General features: G+C 35.7%; 1 protein-coding gene across 1 annotated transcript; it reads left to right on the top strand.

Annotated features, from left to right (window-relative positions):
• Positions 1-2,018: 2,018 nt before the first annotated feature.
• Positions 2,019-20,388, top strand: LOC106058292 (uncharacterized). Its single transcript, XM_013215689.2, has 8 exons — positions 2,019-2,153; positions 2,604-2,788; positions 5,433-5,616; positions 7,605-7,883; positions 10,128-10,190; positions 13,255-13,329; positions 17,392-17,424; positions 18,455-20,388. The coding sequence occupies exons 1-8, from the start codon at positions 2,081-2,083 to the stop codon at positions 18,631-18,633; spliced, it is 1,071 nt and encodes a 356-aa protein (XP_013071143.2). The 5' UTR covers positions 2,019-2,080; the 3' UTR covers positions 18,634-20,388.
• The last annotated feature ends 3,338 nt before the right edge of the window (positions 20,389-23,726 follow it).

The raw sequence follows: 23,726 nt of genomic DNA, 5'->3' as shown, positions 1-23,726 counted from the left end.
AAATAATTGTTTGAACTCCCTCTTCTAATTAATAAACAAATAATCTTCTCATTTACGAAATAATGTTTTTAAGGATTTTTATGAAAAATATTTTAACTCACTTCTCTCTTACAGTACATTTAACTTTCTAGCTAAAACATTTTAAAAATCTAATTATCGTTAATATTATGTTCCGATTTTTAAGGAAAACAGAATCCAAACACCAAAGTAAGGTATGAAAATCTCTCCACATGGCTGTAGTACATCTAATTTTTATACGAGACCATCCAAAAAAATTTAATTAACGGTATTACATTTATCTGAAATTCTCTTTTTTTTTTTACTATTTATACAAACATCCGGAACAATCTATTATATAAACTTTTCAATTGTGTTCATACCTAAAAATTATTGCGATGTTTTGAAACGTAAAATAAAGGTTAATCAATTTTTAATAACTTTTAGTTGTTGTTTTTTTATATCAAGATGACGGACAGACCGACTGACAGACAAAACGCAAAAACAATGCGGCTTTGATCCTCTTTAAATAAATTCTATTAGAACTCAGTGCACCAATGTCTATGAACCCTCGTTAAATATCTCGTGTAAATAAAGACATTTTTTTTATGGTACCGGTACTACTACCCTATTGTGAGGTAATGGAATTTTTTTTCCACGACATCATATGAATGGACTCTTTAAATGTAATGCTAAAAGAACGCACTCTGTGCACCAATGTCTATTAACCCTCGAAAAATTGCTCGTATTGATGAAAACATATTTTAGTCTAACTAAGCCATGTGACGTAGTGTTTTTTTTTCCTTTGACGTCATATGGAATGAATTCTTTAAATGAAATGCTAAAAGAACGCACTCGGTGCACCAACGTCTATGAACACTCGATAAATGGCTCGTATTGATGAATGCGATTTTTAGTCTAGCTAGGCCGTGTGACGTAGTGTTTTTTTTCCCTCTGACGTTATATGGAATTAATTCTTCAAATGAAATGAAAAAAGAACTCGCTATAGTAATGTTTATTAAGCCTCGTCATGTGACTCGCGTTTAAAAAAGGAATGATATCTTGATTTAGATCTAATCTAGATTTTTTAAACTAGATCTAGATTTTTATTACAGTATATCTAGATCTGGATTTATATTCTAATTAAAATTATTTTAGAGTCTAGATCTAGAATTTCTAGATCTAGTTTAGACTAAAATAGATTAGATTAAGATGTAAAATTTCAATTTCTAAACTTAAAGTGTAAAAAAAAGTGTAGATTTTCATTTCCAAACGTGTTGATCAATATTGCAATATTATAATATACTAAAACTAATCTACTATTTTTTATTTAATTTAAATTTACGGCAAATGAATCTTTGAAACATTATTAGGCCTACTTTTGACCATCAAAATTAAATCACCTCTTGAATATTATTTGCGAATATGCAGATCCGACAGGGATCCGACTTCGACGGGGGCCGCCTCTGAGTTTGTGTAACACAAACTCTCTTTGTAATCTTGTTTCAATTAACGAAAATTCATGTTGTTTTGTTTTGTTGTTTGTTTGTTTGTTTGCTTGTTGTTGTTGTTTTTTTTTTTTTTTTAAATCTTTCTCTTTGCTTCTGCTTGAATTAAATAATTGGCTGAATCCCTTTGACTCCCAGTGAAGCATAGGGATCTGTTCAGCTACCCCTCAGTTGGGTCCATGTGAGACCAATCGGTCCATGTCCATCCTGCCATCTTTGCTTTTGATCTTCCAATTTCCTCCTTGTGTTTCCCAGCATTTCCCCGGTGGAGTCCAGTCTGGGGGAGGGGGGGGGAAGTAATGAAAAGACAACGTCACGGAGTGGGTCAACTATTATAGCAATACTTTAATGCGGTGGTCTGCTCCTGGTCAAAATCAGTGGAGAACTTGCGCTCACATTCTAGGCAATAAGTCCAAGAATGAAGCTAATAAAAGTCATGCACAGACCAAACTACTGGGTAAGTCCCGTGGCTAGTTTCTTTTTGTGCATCTTTCACACCAGTGCGGTACAATCTCTGAACTAGACCATAATGTTGGACTTCTCTACACGTAGATCTACAGGAAACCACATTGACAATGATCTGTTTCTTGTGGTGTTCAGTAGACTCTATTCATACTGTAGTCTACTTAATTACAATATCACGATTAGGTAAAGCACCATCACAAAGATGGTCAAAGAATATACATTAAGTAAACAAACAAAAATAGATTTAAAAAATCATGTTCTTGATGATTGATCTAGTCAATCTAGATATTGATATAATCTAATTTAGATATCTAGAAATTGGGTTTAAGTCACAAAAAGAAAACATGTTTTTAATTAATACCAAACAGTTCTCTTTCTACCTACATTGTACATAGGATTGTATGGCCTAATTAATAGGCAATGAAACGACCTATCAAATGACATGATAGACTTTATAATAACACTAACTAATGACATAATAATACTAACTAATGACATAATATACCTAAACTAGCATATGGTATACTTAATGATAAGGTGATATACATTTTTTTAAAGAAACTTCGATTTTAATCAAATGAACTCTCATATATTTTATGGTTGTTCATAATTGATTGCTATTAATTGCTTCAGGGGCGACACTGTATTTTGACATTAGTGACAAGTCTAAATCGAAGGTGTGCAGTACGGGTCTCTTGGAAAAACAAGATATCATTCATGTACAGATCTTCGTTCCCAGCGTTACAGTAGACGCGACCAATGAAACCATATTTACACTGAGCGCAGTCAATAGAAAGAACAGTACAGTCACTAAGAAGGTACGTCTACATTAAGGAAATCATAGGTTGGGCTGACCTCCTCACATTAGGGTCAATGTACCCCCTAAATTAGAATTATTTCTTTTGCGCCTTTTGCAGATTCGGTTTGGAGGACCGCTGTAGGGAGGGTCTTAATGATGTAATTGTGGTGCGCGCGTGAAGCTTTCTTTTTTGTGTTTAATACTTGTGTTTTAGAGTATAGGAAGTAGTTCGTTTGTCTGTTTCCCCGTTGTAAAGGTACGTAAGTACGTAGGTTTATTAAGTCGGCTGATCTCTCGGTACGGGTGTCGCTATTGTAAAGTTCTTTGTTGTAGCGGCATCGCTAGATCTAGGTTTTATTTCGTTTCAGGGTGTTAGGCTTTGGGCTATGGGAAAGTGTGTCGTCTTTCCGCCTTTGGAGCCGTATAGTTAACTATCGTTGTTGGATATGTATGAAGTTGTTGTTCTGTCGGGCGCCGAGACGAAGTGTGCGCGTGGAAGGTGTGTTATTGCTATTGGAACAATTAGTACTGCCCTGTTTACCACCATGACGTTGCTACATATAAAAATATCTTGTGTCTTTACAATTATCCTATGATGTAAGTATTAAATAATGCTCGTTTGGAGCAACCGTTGTTTAAATCGATGATGTTTTAGTTCCATCTTAGCTTCGATGACATTCATTCCTTATTCAATTCATTTCGGTTAAGGCCCTTGATAGGACTTCGCCACCACCTCCCCCGGTGGAGGATACGTAACACCGTCTGATAAGCACTACATAAGATAAAGGATGTGTTATTAAGAGCATATTATTAGTTTACCACCCCAATAATACTATCCACCCACAATCTTATTGAATGAATTGATAATTACAAAGAAACCCTTTTTTGCCTCTCCCCCTTGCCAAGACTTATCATACCCGAGAGAGGACTTTGCCCCCCCCCCCCCACCTCACAGGGTGGTGGATGCTGTTACACAGTTTGATAAGCACTACATAAGATAAAGGATGTTTTAATTAAAGCATATTATTTTTTTAACACCCCTATAATACTATCCATACCCCCCAATCTTATTGAACAGATGGAATTCGCGTCAAGGCGTTCAATGAAAACTTTTGAGCCACTAACTCGAAATATCCTTTGGCCCTCATACAATATTAATTGCCTGTATGACAGAAGATACGTGTTTACAAACTACGTTCTAAGATTTATGTTTTATATTCTGTGTGTGTCTGTATAAAGTTGTCTGGAGCAGACAGATTGGCACATGTTTGTAAACAACTGCCCAGACAGATGAACTTACCACAACTGTTAATTCGTACATCTAGTTCTGTAAAAACATGATTGTACCAAAGAAGAAAATTAAAACATTCAGTAATAAAAGACCTGGCCTGGATGACCAACGTTAAAAATTAACATTCTGTCGTCATCGAGAAGTAGCCTACATAGAAGTCTATTTATAAAGCGCTGGTTATGAGTTTGTATATATTTTTCGTGTGTGAATGTCGTTCGTATGTGCATCTATATTGTGCATATATATTGTTATTGTACAGAAGTTACGCTGAGGTTTTCAGTTGTAGTCAAACCGAATTTTCATTTGATTGGATCAATAAAAGTTATCTTATCTCTTATCTTATCTTAAAACTGTGTAGGCTTATCATGTTTTTGTTGTAAAAATCTATGTTTGAAGACTTCGCAACGTACTCATATCTAGAGACTCTAAACCCAATGATTAACGTGCAACTCGTAGGTAAGAATGTAATCTACTGAACAGAACTAAAGTCTATGATCTCTAACTGGGAATTATCAATTATATTGTATGTATCTTATAACTAAGTATTTTCATTTTCCCTTTTGTACACGGCCGCCACCAATGCAAAGTGTAACTAACAAACCAATACACCTGTTTGACGTCTACAGTTCTTGAAATGCATTACAAATGAATTTTAATTTGGTTTATACATTATTATTATATATTATACAATTCTTTTTAATTCCTTGTGTTTTAATATTTGTTTTTGCTGTTTTTTTATTTGCTGCACAATTTTTCTTTTCTGATTAGCTTTGTAGAATATGACTTTCTAATATGTTCTAATATTTTTAATATTTCTATTTTGCTTATCTAGTTGTTCACTTTCTGAAAAGCTGTAGGCTCTGGTTTCAAAACTAATTTCTAAAATTTTTACAGTTTATTCTACATTATCCTGTTAAATTTATTTCTGGTATTTATATTGGATGTGATATTTAAATGTATTGTACTATGCTACTGTAAATCTCCACCAATACCATACAGTTTGATTTACATTTTGTACACACAGATGTCAGGCTTCAATGTTGAAATACTAGCTAGACTCTTAGACTATTTGGACAACTGGTGCTTTTGTGTGCCGACTAGGCATTGACCCCACATGCCAAAAACATTTAAATACATATCAAAGATGTATTTTTTTACAAAAAGCCCGCCCCATCACCTTTTTTTTTCTTTGAGTCCCGCCCCGCCCCCCCCCCCTTTTTTATGCTACAAATTACTAACAAATGTTACTTTCTAAAAGTACTGTACCCTTGGTTGCAACCCTTCTAGACACCACTGTAGATTTACTTGTTATGTAAGACCCCCACTCGCGATCTCTTGAAAAGACCTAATGTTGTGTACACATCTGGTACAGTTGTGTGAGATCCTGTTTAGGTCAACATGTACTGCCAACAGCCAAGCCAACTGCTCCTGTGAGTACAACGATAACCAAGGCTACCTGTTCCAGTTTAAGGACACGGCACAATCATTTTACAACAAAGTCAACTTCGCTGTGAACGGCATGGAGAATACATCGTTCAAGCTTCCCAGAGTTTACAGTAGGTCTGATTATATATGATTATATCTGTTGTGTACGTCTATGTTAGACGTATTACTGATGTCTAGGTTTCCATGTGTGCAGTGATGTCTAAGTTGACAGGTGTAGTGTAATGTCTAAGTTGACAGGTGTAGTGTAATGTCTAAGTTGACAGGTGTAGTGTAATGTCTAAGTTGACAGGTGTAGTGTAATGTCTAAGTTGACAGGTGTAGTGTAATGTCTAAGTTGACAGGTGTATTGTGATGTCTACGTTGACAGGTGTATTGTGATGTCTACGTTGGCAGGTGAAGTGTGATGTTTAAGTTGACAAGTGTAGTGTGCTTTCTAGGTTGACAGGTGTAGTGTAATGTCTAAGTTGACAGGTGTAGTGTAATGTCTAAGTTGACAGGTGTAGTGTAATGTCTAAGTTGACAGGTGTAGTGTGATGTCTAAGTTGACAGGTGTAGTGTAATGTCTAAGTTGATTGGTGTAGAATGATGTCTATTGTGTATTGAGAAAGCTAAAAATATTCTTCTCCTGCAAGTACATTTGGTGTTGGGGGGGGGGGGCAGTGGTAACTTGCGTTGTTTACATTTTATTTCGAAAACGACTCTAATGATTTTCTTTATAAGTTCAAGGTATGTGTATAGTAATGAAAAAACTTCTCAATTCATTGGCCACATCACGAAAACTCGAGGTCGACCGTTATATCGGTTTAAAAATGTTTCATTATCAAAAAATTACTTTTGGCTACAACGTTTTATGAAGAAAAAAAACTCCACATGACGTCAAAAGGAAAAAAAATGGCACCGCTCACGTCACTAGGCTTACAACTGTACACTAAAATATTTCTTTGCAAACATGTACAACTTGTAATGAATCAATTGGCCCAATTAAACATTTGCGCACCATCTTATTGTTTGCTCTATTAGCCTTGTCAACAAAGTAAAATCTACCTACACGGCTCTTCGCAATTTAAAAGAACAAAAATGTCTATGTGTCTATATACACAATTACTAATCCTACATGTGTAAATCTAATTAATTTATGTTTCTCTCCCATAGTTTCATAATAAATCAATCTACAGAAGTGTTTTTAACATTCTGTGCATTCATAAAGGACAACAACAAAAAAACGATGACTATTTATGAAACGCATTGTAAGACTTTAAAGTGATTACATTCTTTTAGTGCAACTATCATTCTCTTAGTGCAACTGTCATTCTCTTAGTGCAACTGTCATTCTCTTAGTGCAATTGTCATTCTCTTAGTGCAACTGTCATTCTCTTAGCCTTCACATGGCGCTAGGGTCCAATCTTTTTGGTAGGACGGTAGGGAGCTGGTACCTGGAAACATAACTCGGCTCGAGTCGGGATTAAATCTCGAGCCCATTTGATACGTAGGCCTAGCCAAGCGACTCTTGTCACTCAGCCACACATCACACACCGTATACCTTATGTCAAGATAAAATATTGCATAGAAGTATTTTTCTTTCAAGTCGCTTAATATTGGAAAAATAAATTACAAGTAAAAAAAAAACTATACGTTTAATCCCAAGTTATGAATATTCGTGTTTGGTGGTTTTCAAATGTTCTCATTGATGACTCTAATCCCTTCACTTTTAGGCACAAACCTCCCAATACAGTGGGAAAAGTTTTAGTTTGACCGGGGGGGGGGGTAATATTTTATTTGGCTGGTGAATAATTACAAATCGTTCAATCTTCAAAGTCTACTGTGCCATATCAAAACAATTACATTTAGAACTAAAAGAACACAAAAGCAACTCTTCAGATTAGTAATCTTTACCATTTCCTACATTTTTCTTAATTAAAAAGCATTTCAAAAGTGACTTCGGCTATATATACCTGGTAGTGCTGGTACTTGATACAAAAACGCTTAAGATAAGTTTTTTTCAATAATATCTCTTTTCATTCAATATCTCTTTTCTTATGCTACCTGATTTATAATTATTATTAGACGGAAAGAATACAAAAAGATGTTTTTTGTTCAGGTCGAGAGATTGTGGTCTTAAAGCTCAATATGAACAGAGTGCCATTGATCTCAAACTGCTTCGTTCAGAGCCCACCAAAAAGCCCCGTATTTGTGCACTTGTGTACCGCCGGTCTGAACAACCCAGAACTTCTGGTTTCGTACCAAGGGATCAATGAGACCAGAGTGTCCAAGAACTGTATTCTAGTTGCTTATTGTGTGTCAGAGGAGCAGAGTACCATCTACATCATGTACCAAGACCAATGTCAACGCAATGTTGAAATAAGTTGCTTGGTGAGAGGTGAGATAGGATAGTTTAGGATGTTAGGATGTTTTAGGATGTGTTAGGATGTGTTGGGCGAGTTTACGATATGTTAGGTGAGTTAGGCTTGCGTATTGGTAAATGTTTTGGACTAGTTGTTTTTGGTCTTGTGGATGTGTTAAATGTGTTACGATGTGTACTGTAAAATATATTTGGACTGACTTCATTAAGTGCTTTAGACAGGATGTGTGTCACGTGGTGAAAGTCTCAAGAGATCTGTTAACAGTAAGTTTACTTACACATCACCGTAACGAACATTTGAGTCTTTAGATTGGAGAATAAAATGGAGTTAGTTAACGGTAAAATGTTTTTACTTTTTTTTCCGGTAGGAGATATCATGATTATATCAATTGTAAAAAGGGGAGACAAATGTATCCATCTGACACTAAGTTTCAAGCTTCATGCTAAATACCTTTGTGAATATATCTTTGAAATCAAATTATACCCTGTGTTAATAGCGTATGTTTTATCTTTTCTTGAAGAATTAAAGTGTTTTATTTCGTGTTTTATTGCTGTTTTTTTTATACTTTTACAAGTATCTCCAGCTGTAATTGGAGCCTAGATTATCACCCATACTTTCTGCAGATTCCAAGACATATTGACCAATCAATTCCATTGTTACAAATGTGTTTGGTGTGTTATGTTAATTATTACATCCTAGTACAAACTGCTCTGACAGAGGTCTAGGAATGTCGGCGGGCAGGGTTCGAACCCATGGCCCGTTGAGACTACAGAGTACAAACCGGTCGAACAGGCCGTCCTATTATGTGTACTGTTGGATGTATTATACTGCATTATAGAATTATATTGGAGTAGTGAGGAGGGAAAGTTCGATATTTCAGAAATTTGAATGGAACATTTTCTATTTTATCTAATTTCGATAAACAAATATCCTGCTGGATAAACATCTTTCAAGATTCTCTTCTTTATCCAATGAGAAACCGTGCTGACACGTACATGAAAAGGTTTATTTCTATATAACCCGAATTAGTCTGACATTTTGCTTGACCTTAATTACAGTATTATCAAGTTTATACGCCATCTACTATGTTACACTTAATAAACAATGCCAAGACAAAACATTTCTTTCTCCGTCAATAGACAATAAGGTCTTACGGACTATTGTAACTTCCTGGCATGGGAGGCAAGTGTTCTATCTATATGATTCTAATCTAGCTTGTCGTATTTAATAGTTACATTCTTTTTCATTACTGACTTTTATTACTTATGTTATTGGGGTGTGTGTGTATCATATGTGGGTTAGACTTGTTTGTTTTGTTTTACTATGGCAACTCACTGGAGGAACAACCAAATGTGTCCCTCCCCCTCCCATCATTGTCTGTCCAGACTTACCTCCCTTTACTTCTTAAATTAGTTTGTACTCAGTGGCTACACTTTTATTCAAGATATAGTTTCACTCAGAGGCTACACTTTTATTCAAGATATAGTTTCACTTAGTGGCTACACTTTTATAGTGACTTGAGTTATAAAAGTAGAATGGGCCTTTCAGTCCCTGCTATCTATGGGGGCAGAAGATGTAAATAATGTCATGTGGCCAGCACAACGACTAACCACCTTTAGTTTCCTAACGTATGTCAGAGGTACCAATTGAATCCTATAAATCCCGATTTAAAAATCTTCTCGTGATTCGAACTTGAAACTTCTACGATCGGAAGCCTGGCATTTTACCACCTGGTCACTAACGCCCCTAAATTTATATATTGCACTTTGTTAATCCTATCTCCAGCCATTGGTACCCTAGATATGGTTTAAATGAGCCAGGGCTTTCACAAAAATGTTCCATTTGCACACCGTCATGCGTGGACAAGGTTCTCTATTTAATGATATGCATACTAGTATAGCACTTTGACTTTTCGAGATTCATTCAATTCTATAAAGTTTAGATGAAAATATTCTTTTAGATTGGTGCTTTAGATGACTGGAGCCAATGTCGTATCACGATTGAATACGGCCAACAACAACAATAGATCAAGATGCAATTGTGCAATCTGTAAGCGTGTAGATTCTCTAATCAGGATCTAAAAATAAATGCATGTACCTAGTTAGATAGACGAAAGAGAGGGGGGTGCGATAACACTGAATATTACCAGCTCTCCTTACGTCATCAAGTCAATGACCAGCCTCAGAAACTATGCAGGTACAAGGCGATTCATTCAATCGTAATACTCTGGTATAATAAATGTTTTTGTGTTTTGCTTAAAGGTAGCGATCCCAAGAAGGAAGTGACTTCAGTACCACCAGAGGACAGCAATCAAAATGGGTCAAGTGAGTTCCATGTGTGTTAAGCCAAAACATTTTATGTCTTCACTTCCCTGAAGAGGAGGGGTGGGCCAGGAAATTGACCGTACATTTATTTTTATCGTCTGATAATCTTTAGGTGATAGAAGACAATCTTAAGTTTTGTATAAAATATTTTTAAAAAGTTGTGTTTCAATTTTCAATTAGCGTCTGAACGGAATAGAATGTAAGTAGGTTCCCTTTTAAACCTTGTGATCTATGGGGCGGTTGAAATTACCGACCACCATCACTAACCAGTATCAAATGTGAGATCCTAGAAGACATAATATGTAGTAAAAAAAATCATTAAATTTAGTTACTTTTCAGAATAGAGGACTAAAAGGTTAAGTAGCAAACACTGAAGTTGACTAATCTTTCAATACAAAAATAAAACCTAATAAAATACTCAGAAAGACACAAAGATAGAGTGAGTTGATATACGCTTTGTACCCGACAGAAGGAGTGAGTTGATATACGCTTTGTACCCGACAGACGGAGTGAGTTGATATACACTTTGTACCCGACAGACGGAGTGAGTTGATATACGCTTTGTACCCGACAGAAGGAGTGAGTTGATAAACGCTTTGTACCCGACAGACGGAGTGAGTTGATATACGCTTTGTACCCGACAGACGGAGTGAGTTGATATACGCTTTGTACCCGACAGAAGGAGTGAGTTGATATACACTTTGTACCCGACAGACGGGGGAGTGAGTTGATATACGCTTTGTACCCGACAGACGGACTGAGTTGATATACACTTTGTACCCGACAGAAGGAGTGAGTTGATATATACTTTGTACCCGACAGACGGGGGAGTGAGTTGATATACGCTTTGTACCCGACAGAAGGAGTGAGTTGATATACACTTTGTACCCGACAGACGGGGGAGTGAGTTGATATACGCTTTGTACCCGACAGAAGGAGTGAGTTGATATACACTTTGTACCCGACAGACGGGGGAGTGAGTTGATATACGCTTTGTACCCGACAGAAGGAGTGAGTTGATATACACTTTGTACCCGACAGACGGGGGAGTGAGTTGATATACGCTTTGTACCCGACAGACGGACTGAGTTGATATACGCTTTGTACCCGACAGAAGGAGTGAGTTGATATATACTTTGTACCCGACAGACGGGGGAGTGAGTTGATATACGCTTTGTACCCGACAGAAGGAGTGAGTTGATATACACTTTGTACCCGACAGACGGGGGAGTGAGTTGATATACGCTTTGTACCCGACAGAAGGAGTGAGTTGATATACACTTTGTACCCGACAGACGGGGGAGTGAGTTGATATACGCTTTGTACCCGACAGAAGGAGTGAGTTGATATACACTTTGTACCCGACAGACGGGGGACTGAGTTGATATACGCTTTGTACCCGACAGAAGGAGTGAGTTGATATATACTTTGTACCCGACAGACGGGGGAGTGAGTTGATATACGCTTTGTACCCGACAGAAGGAGTGAGTTGATATACACTTTGTACCCGACAGACGGGGGAGTGAGTTGATATACGCTTTGTACCCGACAGAAGGAGTGAGTTGATATACACTTTGTACCCGACAGACGGGGGAGTGAGTTGATATACGCTTTGTACCCGACAGAAGGAGTGAGTTGATATACACTTTGTACCCGACAGACGGGGGAGTGAGTTGATATACGCTTTGTAATTATGCAATTAAAAAGAAGGTTGATTTTTACAAAGTGTCAGGGTTCAATTGATATGCTTTGTCTCGACTTGGCTTGTTAGTTTTCTTGATTATTTCTATTACGAACAATTATTACTTGATACGCTTTAACTCCAGCTTTCCACTCAATTAGAATTACTTTTTACTAAATAAACTTCAACTCCTGATAATAACAATGAATAACTTTAATATTCAATAAATCACACAATGACATCGACTCTCAAATATTATTATTTCACAACCATTAGTCCATCAACTTTATGAAATATATACATACATAAACACCAGTCCAGGAAGCAACGTCCAACCTTTCTGGGAGCAAGACCTTACTTACTTAACACACTCTCTCGCACACTCAACGAAAAGTAAATCATTAAGTTCATTTGCATTCATAACAAGGGGATATAACTATCATACCGAAATATCAAACTAACATTCCTTCTCGCCATACTTCCCCATGACCCAAAGCTTATATCAACTCACTCTGCCTGGTAAAAAGTGTATACACGTTCTTTTTCGTTATTTCTGAAATTGTGCAAAATTATTTCTTTTATCTGACAAATCAAGAATCAATATTTAAAAATTAACTAATTACTTAATGAACTATTGGTAATCTAACTAATTATTGTAAGCCATGAGTTCGAATTCAGGTCGTTCCCCCTTTTTTTTTTATAAATGCCTTTTAAAAAAGCGATTACTATAATATTCATCCAGATTCATCCAGGTCTAGACCTGTTTCAAAATGTAATTACATGACATCCTAACTAATGGATACAATTACACTTCGTATAAACTCTGTATCTTTTAAAAGTATTTTATATTTATATGTTTTTATTGTTCTCAAATCTCTTTACTTTCACGTCTAATGTGAAGACCTACGTAAACTTAGACACTTGATTGCTACACCTCCATCTTCTAAAAGTTTACACATGTACTTTATCTAATCCCACAATTCTTTGATATCGTTTGCTAAAATTCCATATATATCTTAGGTGTATGACTCCACATTCTGTAGACTACTTAGTAGTTAGTATCATGGTTACACAATGACCAATAATTTATTCTGAGTGAAGTCCCTTTGGTACCATGTCACAATTTATATATGCCAAAATATTATGGTCCACATTTTCCATATGTATGAAAAATAGTCTAGAGACTAGAGTTAGCTTCTTGACATCACAGTTGTAGTTTCACCTTCACCTACGACAAGTTAGGGTCAAGGTTACTTCTAAAGTGAGGCTCAACCATTCTGAAGTGAGGCTTGTCTCAACTTTTATAGGGATATTACCAGAAGCAGTGGTTCAAAGAACACTGAGTGCTCCAGCCTCTAACTCACTTTTCATCTGTTTCCCCAGTGATTGTGGTGCCACTCATTGCGGCTCTTCTCCTGACCGTGTTGGCTTTCGTCTTGATCTACTACATTTACCCAAGTAAGTTTTACTTCCGGTTTATGTATTTCCTTTACCCAAGTAAATTTTATTTCCGGTTTTATGTACAATGAATGGGCAATGTTGGACTAATGCGTTTCGTTTCTTTGATTAAAAAGTAGAATCATACATTGGGCCGAAAGTGCCTTTTTTCCTTATATATCTTTTGCATTTTCCAGTTCTCTTTTTAAATTAAACTGACATTATTATGCTATAATTTTAAGTGTACCTGATAGAGAAAAAAATTCTGCACAAAAATACGGGTAGTTGGGATAAAACCCGATAGAGGCTATAAAGACCTGAAACTAGCGCGTGAAACTACGCATTTACAGTACCTTATTTGAAGAGTCTTTTGCCCAAAATCTGTGTATTTTTTTAGGACTAGCTTACTTCAAGTATCCGGCATTTTCCGATACAAAATTTCACAAACAAAAAAAATTGTAAAAATAAAAATTGTGATTTTAAAACTTTTAATGATTTTTTTAAAAGGTGTTTTTAAAAAGGTGTTACTGTAATCACTTGTGAATATTCGCTTGTTATGAATCTCACGGCTCTATTTTGTGTCTGTTTTTATTTCTTAATGTTTTCTTGAGTTAAGTGGTTCGTGTTTTCTCCTCATGGTTATACCAGATTTCTCTTATCAGTTGTTGTGAGACATTGGTCCAAAATAATACTAAGCTTAAAAATCGCATGTGAATATATGAATGAACTTGTTTTAGATGGAGTCCATTAATTATAGTTGCTTTTAAAAATTGATCTCACACATGCCATAGGCCTTGTCATAATAGTCATAGATCTATCAACTCTAGTTATAATCTGTATCTATATAGTCATAAATATTCACGTTGAATTCCAATTGTAACTATAGAATCAGTATAGATCTACTTCTAGAATATGTATCTAGGATATAAAAATAGTAGAAACAGAATCTAAGATAATCAGAATTTACTGGTACTCTAGGCAGTTCTGATCTAGAGTCTTAGACCGTCTTGATTTTAAACTAGATTTAAGTGTAGGACACTATATAAACCTATATATACGCTGCCTTCGTGGACCTCACTGTTACAAATGAAATGAGGTTGCTTGTAACAGTACCCCATATTACATAGTAATGGAGATTGATTCTAAAAGAGCACCCCACTCAATATAACAAATTAATTGATCAAAATTTTGTTACAAATTTTGTTACAAATGAAATGAGGTTGCTTGTAACAGTACCCCATATTACATAGTAATGGAGATTGATTCTAAAAGAGCACACCACTCAATATAACAAATTAATTGATCAAAATTTTGTTATATTGAGTGGGGTGCTCTTTTAGAATCAATCTCCATTACTATGTAATATGGGGTACTGTTACAAGCAACCTCATTTCATTTGTAACACTCACCAAGGCTTTCAATGGTTAATTGTAGATTTTGGCCAGGCTCGAATGCACAACTACTCTCCTATTCATTCTCAAGCAGTTTCATGTGGGACAAAAAGGCCAGATTAGACACAATGGTGACATGTCGATCATTCCCCAATAGAAAATTGCATGAAGCAGGGCTGTGTACTTGCTCCTACTCTATTCTCTATCTTCTTTGGCGTAATGCTGTGTCAAATGAGGCAGCGATTGCAAGAAGACATGGACATCACGTTTCGTTCGGACGGCAATCTTCAAAAGAAATGGTCATAACAGAGCTTCTCTATACCGATGGGTGGGTTAGTGGAATAGATCGCTCCGGTTGTCACAAAGTGTTTACCAAGCAGTGATTCTCTCAACCCTTCTATATGGATCTAAGACATGGGTATTATACAGAAAACAACTGAGACTACTTGAACGCTTTCACCAAAGATGCTTGAGCTCCATCATGGACATACGGTGGCCAGACAGCACTACAAACAGCGATGTCCTTGCGAACGCCGGTATGGACTAGTATAGAGGGACTTCTTGTACGCTGGGCAGGGCACGTACCCCGTATGGGGGACGAACGTATGCCAAAAGCAGTCTTTTTTGGTGAGGGAGACAGACAGCTGGAGGTCACTCACAAAGGCCGCGGAATGCACATTTGAGGCCAATAGTAAATCCACTGCCGAGGACAGACGCAGACGGCGAAAAGAAAATCTTAATCGACCATAGGCGGAAAAAGGTTATGCTTGCCCTGGTTGTGGGGAAATATGTAAGTTACAGCTGGGGCTGTGTATCGATGGGAAATATTGCATTCGAGATCCTGGTGAATCTTCGGACTCGATGACAAGCCTTATTATTAATATATTGGCGTTGAAAAGTAGATCTATAAGTAGAAGTATATTCAATAGTGTATAGACAGTAGATCTACTGAGTCTGATCTAGACTAGCTATAGAATTATTCTTGATCTAGATACAGACTCTATATAAAATAATCTAGATAGTAGATGTAGGCCTATCCTAATTAATAGACTTTAGTTAGTTAGAGCTAGATCTAGACTAGTGACAATCTAGTCTCAAGATAGAATCTAGATTTCTAAACTAGATTCGATCTGAAATCTAGATATAGAGTCTACTTAATGACAATGCCAGTGATTCCGAAGATTAATGATGAGTGCAGTGTTTACTATGTATTTGAATGTTTCACGAATAACATGTGCTGATATGACTACGCCTACATTATACGCAAAACCGTGAATGGCGTGAACTGTATACATATACGTAGAACCTATTGCGACTTGACGGCTTTTGTAAATTTGCTGTTCTGTATAAGATGCCAAAAAATATGTAGATTCAAAAGTTCTAGAACAATAGATCTATTCCATTTAATTTATTAACATACATTTAATTTATTAACATACATTTAATTTATTAACATACATTTAATTTATTAACATACATTTATTATAAACATACGTGTCATTTATAATAAGTAGCTCTAGATCTACTATTTTACCAATGCATTCATACAGAAAGTAATATATAGATTTAATTATGCTAATAAAGAGTTGTAATTTAGCTCTATACGTTGTTAGCAAATAGCGTTACACAACAAAACGACCCTTGGTTTTTCTAAACTATGATACTTAGTAAAACAGGACCTGCCTATATAAATTGTAAATAGAGAGCAAATACCTATATTTATTGTAGTATATATAGGTCTGTGGTTTTATATTATATAACCTTCGTAACTATTTTTATGTTTAGGCATCATGTGACATTTCATTGTTTATGTATCCTGTGACATTTCATTGTTTACGCATCATGTGACATTTCATTGTTTATGCATCATGTGATATTTCATTGTTTATGCATCCTGTGACATTTCATTGTTTATGCATCCTGTGACATTTCATTGTTTATGCATCATGTGATATTTCATTGTTTACGCATCATGTGACATTTCATTGTTTACGCATCATGTGACATTTCATTGTTTATGCATCATGTGACATTACATTGTCCATGCATAATTTGACATAAACATTGTCTATGCATCATGTGACATTACATTGTCTATGCATCATGTGACATTACATTGTCTATGCATCATGTGACATTAACATTGTCTATGCATCATGTGACATTAACATTGTCTATGCATCATGTGACATTAACATTGTCTATGCATCATGTGACATTAACATTGTCTATGCATCATGTGACATTAACATATACACCATTTGACATTAATATTGTCTATGCATGATGTGACATTAACATATGCACCATTTGACATTAATATTGTCTATGCATCATGTGACATTAACATTGTCTATGCATCATGTGACATTAACATATGCACCATTTGGCGTTAATATTGTCTATGCATCATGTGACATTAACATTGTCTATGCATCATGTGACATTAACATATGCACCATTTGATATTAACATTGTCTATGCATCATTTGACATTAACATTGTCTATGCATCATGTGACATTAACATATGCACCATTTGACATTAACATTGTCTATGCATCATGTGACATTAACATATGCACCATTTGACATTAACATATGCACCATATGACATTAACATTGTCTATGCATCATGAGACACGTTATTGGGCTCTACGTTTCTTTAACCCTATCATAAAAATCTGTTGCAGTGTCGAAGAAAAAAGATAAACTACAATCTGACGGTAAGGAAATAAAATTTGATTTCACAAAATGTGTAGACACTTTATCATCAATGAATATCAAACTACGATGTATTCACACACAAAAGCAGAAGTTTTTTTTTTTCTTTTACGAAATTCTTTGGGTGCATCCAATCTTTCGATGTTAAGCCAGACAGTTTCTTTTAGCCGAACATTTAAAAATGTTATTGTCGAATGACACCAATAACTTTCAAAATATATACCTTATATTATTTAGGATGTTGTGATATAAATACATGTACATATATTATTTAGGATGTTGTGATATAAATACATGTACATATATTATTTAGGATGTTGTGATATAAATACATGTACATATATTATTTAGGATGTTGTGATATAAATACATGTACATATATTATTTAGGATGTTGTGATATAAATACATGTACATATATTATTTAGGATGTTGTGATATAAATACATGTACATATATTATTTAGGATGTTGTGATATAAATACATGTACATATATTATTTAGGATGTTGTGATATAAATACATGTACTTATATTATTTAGGATGTTTTGGTATAAATACATGTACTTATATTATTTAGGATGTTGTGATATAAATACATGTACATATATTATTTAGGATGTTGTGATATAAATACATGTACATATATTATTTAGGATGTTGTGATATAAATACATGTACATATATTATTTAGGATGTTGTGATATAAATACATGTACTTATATTATTTAGGATGTTTTGGTATAAATACATGTACTTATATTATTTAGGATGTTGTGATATAAATACATGTACATATATTATTTAGGATGTTGTGATATAAATACATGTACATATATTATTTAGGATGTTGTGATATAAATACATGTACATATATTATTTAGGATGTTGTGATATAAATACATGTACATATATTATTTAGGATGTTGTGATATAAATACATGTACTTATATTATTTAGGATGTTGTGATATAAATACATGTACTTCTATTTTCAAGTTGATATTTTGACCCCCATTTCTTCCAATAACTAGATGACTACTTGTCAGTTCCGCCTCCAACACAACTGATATCTACATCGGTGGATCCGACCCCGGCACCATCTCCTCTAAAGAGACTCACGCTTAGATTATCGGTCAAAACGACTTCGTCAGATAACAACGCATCCAAGCTAAAGAAAGACAGTGTGACTCCAAATGGGACCGCTGTGTAGACGTTTGGTGGCTGGACAGCTGGACAGCTACTCTCAACTCCTTAATCAGAGGCTACAATTTTTACAAAGCTTATATCACTCTGTCTGTCTGGAAACAAAGTGTGTACACGTTATTTCTCCCACACCCAATCTCGGATCAAGCTGAAAGTTTGAACATTTATTTCCTGTACCTGAAAAAACAAATAATCAATTAAAAAAAAATAACCAATTAGTTAATTAATTATTAATAATTAATAGGCTTAATTGGTATCGAACAGTGGAAATAAATACTACTTGACAGATGTAGTGGTATAAGTTGAGTTAGTCCCCTTTATACTTTGTCTAAAGATTTAGGGTGTCACTTAAAAGTTTGAGTTAACGATGGATAGCTATGAAACCTACTTTTTTCATAAGCACTTCGCTGGCACGGTGGTTAGTGTGTTGGGTTGAGGAGACTTGAACCCTTGGGTTCGAATTTAAGTCGAAAAAGTTTGTGTAAAAATACATTTAAAAATCTTTCATACAGATAGCCTCTTCTATCCTCTTCCCTATCTCAACTGGTCCAGACAAGTGCTTCCCTATCTCAACTGGTCCAGACAAGTGCTTCCCTATCTCAACTGGTCCAGACAAGTGCTTCCCTATCTCAACTGGTCCAGACAAGTGCTTCCCTATCTCAACTGGTCCAGACAAGTGCTTCCCTATCTCAACTGGTCCAGACAAGTGCTTCCCTATCTCAACTGGTCCAGACAAGTGCTTCCCTATCTCAACTGGTCCAGACAAGTGCTTCCCTATCTCAACTGGTCCAGACAAGTGCTAGGATCATAGCGTAATGAGAAAAACTAAACGCATACATGTACGCTAAACAAAAACAATTGGTACAAATATTTCTAATCGACCAAATTTATTATTGTTAGTATAGATCTATTACAAATTCAGTTACATGACTGATCCAAACTAATTTATACAAGTATGCTTAATATAAGCTATGTTTGATTGTTAAAGCATTTTATATATTTTTTGTTGTGAATTCTTTAAAAGACTTTGAAAGGGAACAGACGATAATTATGTTGAAATTGATGAACATTAAAAAAAATTTTTGAACCTTATAAAACCATTTTAAAATCTTTTTGATGCCTTAAAAATACCATTTGAAAATGTAATTGGTTCTTTGGATGCCCGGAAACAAATTTTAGAACATGTTTGTTTTAAGTGTCCTCTAAGTGCATACCATTTGATGTCATGCAAAAAAAGTATTTGAATATTATTTTAATATCCTATACATTCACTGGAATATTTGTTATTGCCCTATTAGTTCTATTTATTTTATATGTTTTTGGTGTCTCATAAAAACCATATTAAAATTGATAGCCCTTGAGAACTATTGGTATGCTATTGGTGTGCTCTATGTACCATGGTAAATATGATTTTGGTGTCCTATAAATAAATGATTTTGGTGTCCTATAAAAAAAAATGATTTAGGTGTCCTATAAATAAATGATTTTGGTGTCCTATAAAAAAATGATTTTGGTGTCCTATAAATAAATGATTTTGGTGTCCTATAAATAAATGATTTTGGTGTCCTATAAATAAATGATTTAGGTGTCCTATAAAAAAAATGATTTTGGTGTCCTATAAATAAATGATTTTGGTGTCCTATGAATAATTTGCTTAAATATTCTGTGCAGTCAATGTGCATCTAAAAATATTGAGCCCTCCACTCCTTTATTTGTGTCGAAAAGTGGAGCCGGTAATTAAACTTTTTAAAATGATAGTCTACATACTATATTGTTTGGCTTATTTTTGTGTTGTGTTAGATGAACACATCATGAACAGGTATAATCAATGTGTACTATGTAATCCTCTGATATGTCTGCTATATAATCTGTTGAGGATGAATGCAATGCTGTGTTGATCTCACCAATGAAGTGACAGGAGACTCTACAACATTGGACCCAAACACACCTCGTCACGAGTCGCTCCAACACACGTTCCACGGGACGCGTCGAACCCTAATGAAACTAGTGTCTGCGGCCTCAGTATGCACTGCTGGCTGTAGTTTTTTAGGGGCAGGGGACGGATCTAGTCCGCGGGCTGTAATTTTTAGAAGCACGGGACGGATATAGTCCTCGGGCCGTAGTTTTGAGGATAACCGGACGATTCTAATCAGTGGGCCGTAGTTTTGACATCTTTGGCAGACAATAAAAATGTAAAAAAATGTTGATATTAGAAGTTAACATTTCTCGTTTCTTCTTTGACAGTGATTCTAAACGTTAACAAAGTCCATACAAAGTACCAGCCCATCTCTCAATTATTTAATTAAGTCATTTTTACATCAGTCAATAGTAAACAATTCAAAAACTTACATTTAATATAATAATAGGCTAGTCTTCGAGTCCGAAGATTAGTGAGGAATGCAGTATTTCCCATGGCTGCGCAGTCCCAGCTAGCTGTGACCTACATATTTTGCCACTTCCAGGGCAAGCATAACCATTGTCCGCAGGTGGTAGATTTAGATTTTCTTTTCGCCTTCTGCGTTTGTCCTCGGCAGAAGGTTTTCTTTTGGTCTCAAATGTGTATCCCGCGGCCTTCGTGAGTAACCTCCAGCTGTATCGTTCTGAGACCGCATGCAACCAGATGCTCTCTTCTATGTCAGCCAAGCAAAGTTGACGCCTAAGCTGGTCTTTGAGGCGTTTCGGTGGGGCGCCTCTTCTACGTCGACCACCTTTTAGCCCACCAAAAAAGACTTCCTTTGGTATACGTTCGTCTCCCATACGGGATACGTGCCCTGCCTAGCGCAACTGTCGGACCAAAAGAAGTCCCTCTATACTAGTCCATACAGCGTTTGCAAGGACATCGCTGTTTGTAGTGCGGTCTTGCTACCGTATGTCCATGATGGAGTGCAAAAATCTTTGATGGAAGCGATCAAGAAGTCTTAGATGTTTCCTGTATAGCGTCCATGTCTCAGAGCCATATAGAAGGGTTGAGAGAACCATCGCCTGGTAGACACTGATTTTTGTAGACAGGCGGAGCGATCTGTTCAGCCAAACTCTCGCCTGAATGCGTACATAAGCGCTACTGGCCCTGGCCAGACGGTTATCAACTTCCATTGAAAGTGAGGCGTCATTTGACACTATATTACCTAGATATGTGAAGTGGTCTACCACATTAAGGGGCTGTCCGTTTACGGTGATCCTTGGGGTTGAGTATGTTTTATTGGGCGACTTCTGGAGCTTGACTTCTGTTTTCCCGAGGTTTATAGATAGACTGAAAGAGGCGGCAGCGTATGCAAATTCGTTTACCGCGTTCTGGAGGTCATGTTCATTGCGAGCTAGCAGGGCGCAATCATCGGCATAGAGAAGCTCCGTTATGACCATCTCCTTTGTTTTTGTATGTGATAGTAGACGTCGAAGATTGAACACATTGCGTCAGAACGAAACCGGATATAGATGCCTTCGTGCAATCGCTGCATCGTTTGACCCAGCATTACACCAAAGAATATAGCGAATAGAGTAGGAGCAAGTACACAGCCCTGCTTCACGCCATTTTCTATTGGGAAGTGATCAGAAAGGGCACCATTGTGTCTGATCTGGCCTTTGTCCCACGTGAAACTGCTTGAGAATGGATAGGAACGTAGATGGGCATCCCAGCCTAGCCAAAATCCTCCACAAACCATCGCTACTGACCGTGTCGAAAGCCTTGGTGAGGTCCACAAATTTAATATAAACGAAGCTAATAATCGTACAGCTTTTTTTTTTAACGTAGTGATAGAAAGGGTCCCTTTCACAGTTGGTATATAGTAAGAGACCTAGACCTAGACCTACTTTAAGCAATGCTCAGAAAAGTCGAACTCTAATTCAATATCTTTACGATATTAGAAAAATTATACTTTTTTATAATACCTCTATTCAAGTCATAACTTCATGGATGGCGGAAACTGGACTGATCTCAGAAACAGCTCTAACAATAATTTTTTATTAAACAGTTGATTTAGCCGAAATCGCTGAGAAAAGAACTACAAGCTCGTTGACTACAATGGAAAACTCTACTGACCATTATACTTTTTCAAAATATAAAGTAAAAAGAAATAAATTTTAATTTGGCTACAAATTGGAGTAAAAATATAATCATGGCGTAGTCAGGGGAAGTATTCCGATAACTGAGTTGTTTATTGCATTTAAATTTGCTTAAAGTTTATTGATAGATTATCTAAGCTTTGCTTGAATCTTTGCGTAAATCTAGTATAGATTTCAAGAGTTTTAAATAAATAACAACTAAATATTACATAGCTTGCTGGCTTAACTGGTAGCAGTGTTCTTACAAAGAGCTAACGCAGTCAAAAGCACCAGTTTCGATACCCGCTTTGGGTATTAATTTTTTTCTTTTCTTTTGTTTTAAGTTTTGTAATGGAGATATAATTTTTCTTTTTTAAATGTATTTTTTAAAATGTTTTTCTTGTTTTTAATCATACAAGTCTTTGCTGTCGAAAAAAATGAAATTGATCTATGCTGTCTCGAAGATAAAGAAGAAATAGATCTATTTCTCAAAGCATAGACAAACAGAGTGAGTTGATAAAAGCTTAGGGAAAAAGAAAGAAAATATTCTTTAAAAATACAGGAAGTCTTTTTTTTTTACATACCTCTATTCATGTTAGAACTTCGCGAAAGAGCATGGAAGTCGGGTGGGCGGAACTTGAAAGCTGATCTCAAAAACACCTCTAACGATTGTTCTAGAAATTTAACAGTGGATGTATATCGCAGAGAGAAGAATTACTAGCTCATTGGCCAAATGGGAAAATCTCTAGTTTGACCGTTATAATTTTTCAAAGTAAAAAATAAATAAAAGTAGGCTACATTTGGCTTGAGTACTTGACTTAGGTCTAGAGACAACATAGGCTTTGAAATATAGATTGTATACTTTATTATTGCAATATCTCTATTAAACTTGAGACTTCGTGAACTTCTGGGTCGGTGGAACCTGGTTATGGATATTGAAAACAGCTCTGACGATTTTCCTAGAAATTTTATGGTTGCTGTATATCGTTGGGAAAAGAATTACTAGCTCGTTGGCCACACTAGGAAAACTCTATTTTGACCATTATAATTTTTAAATTAAAA

This window comes from Biomphalaria glabrata, chromosome 5 (genome assembly GCF_947242115.1).
Source record: "Biomphalaria glabrata chromosome 5, xgBioGlab47.1, whole genome shotgun sequence".
NCBI classification, from domain to species: Eukaryota; Metazoa; Mollusca; class Gastropoda; family Planorbidae; genus Biomphalaria; species Biomphalaria glabrata.
This window is presented reverse-complemented; position numbering and strand designations above follow the sequence as displayed.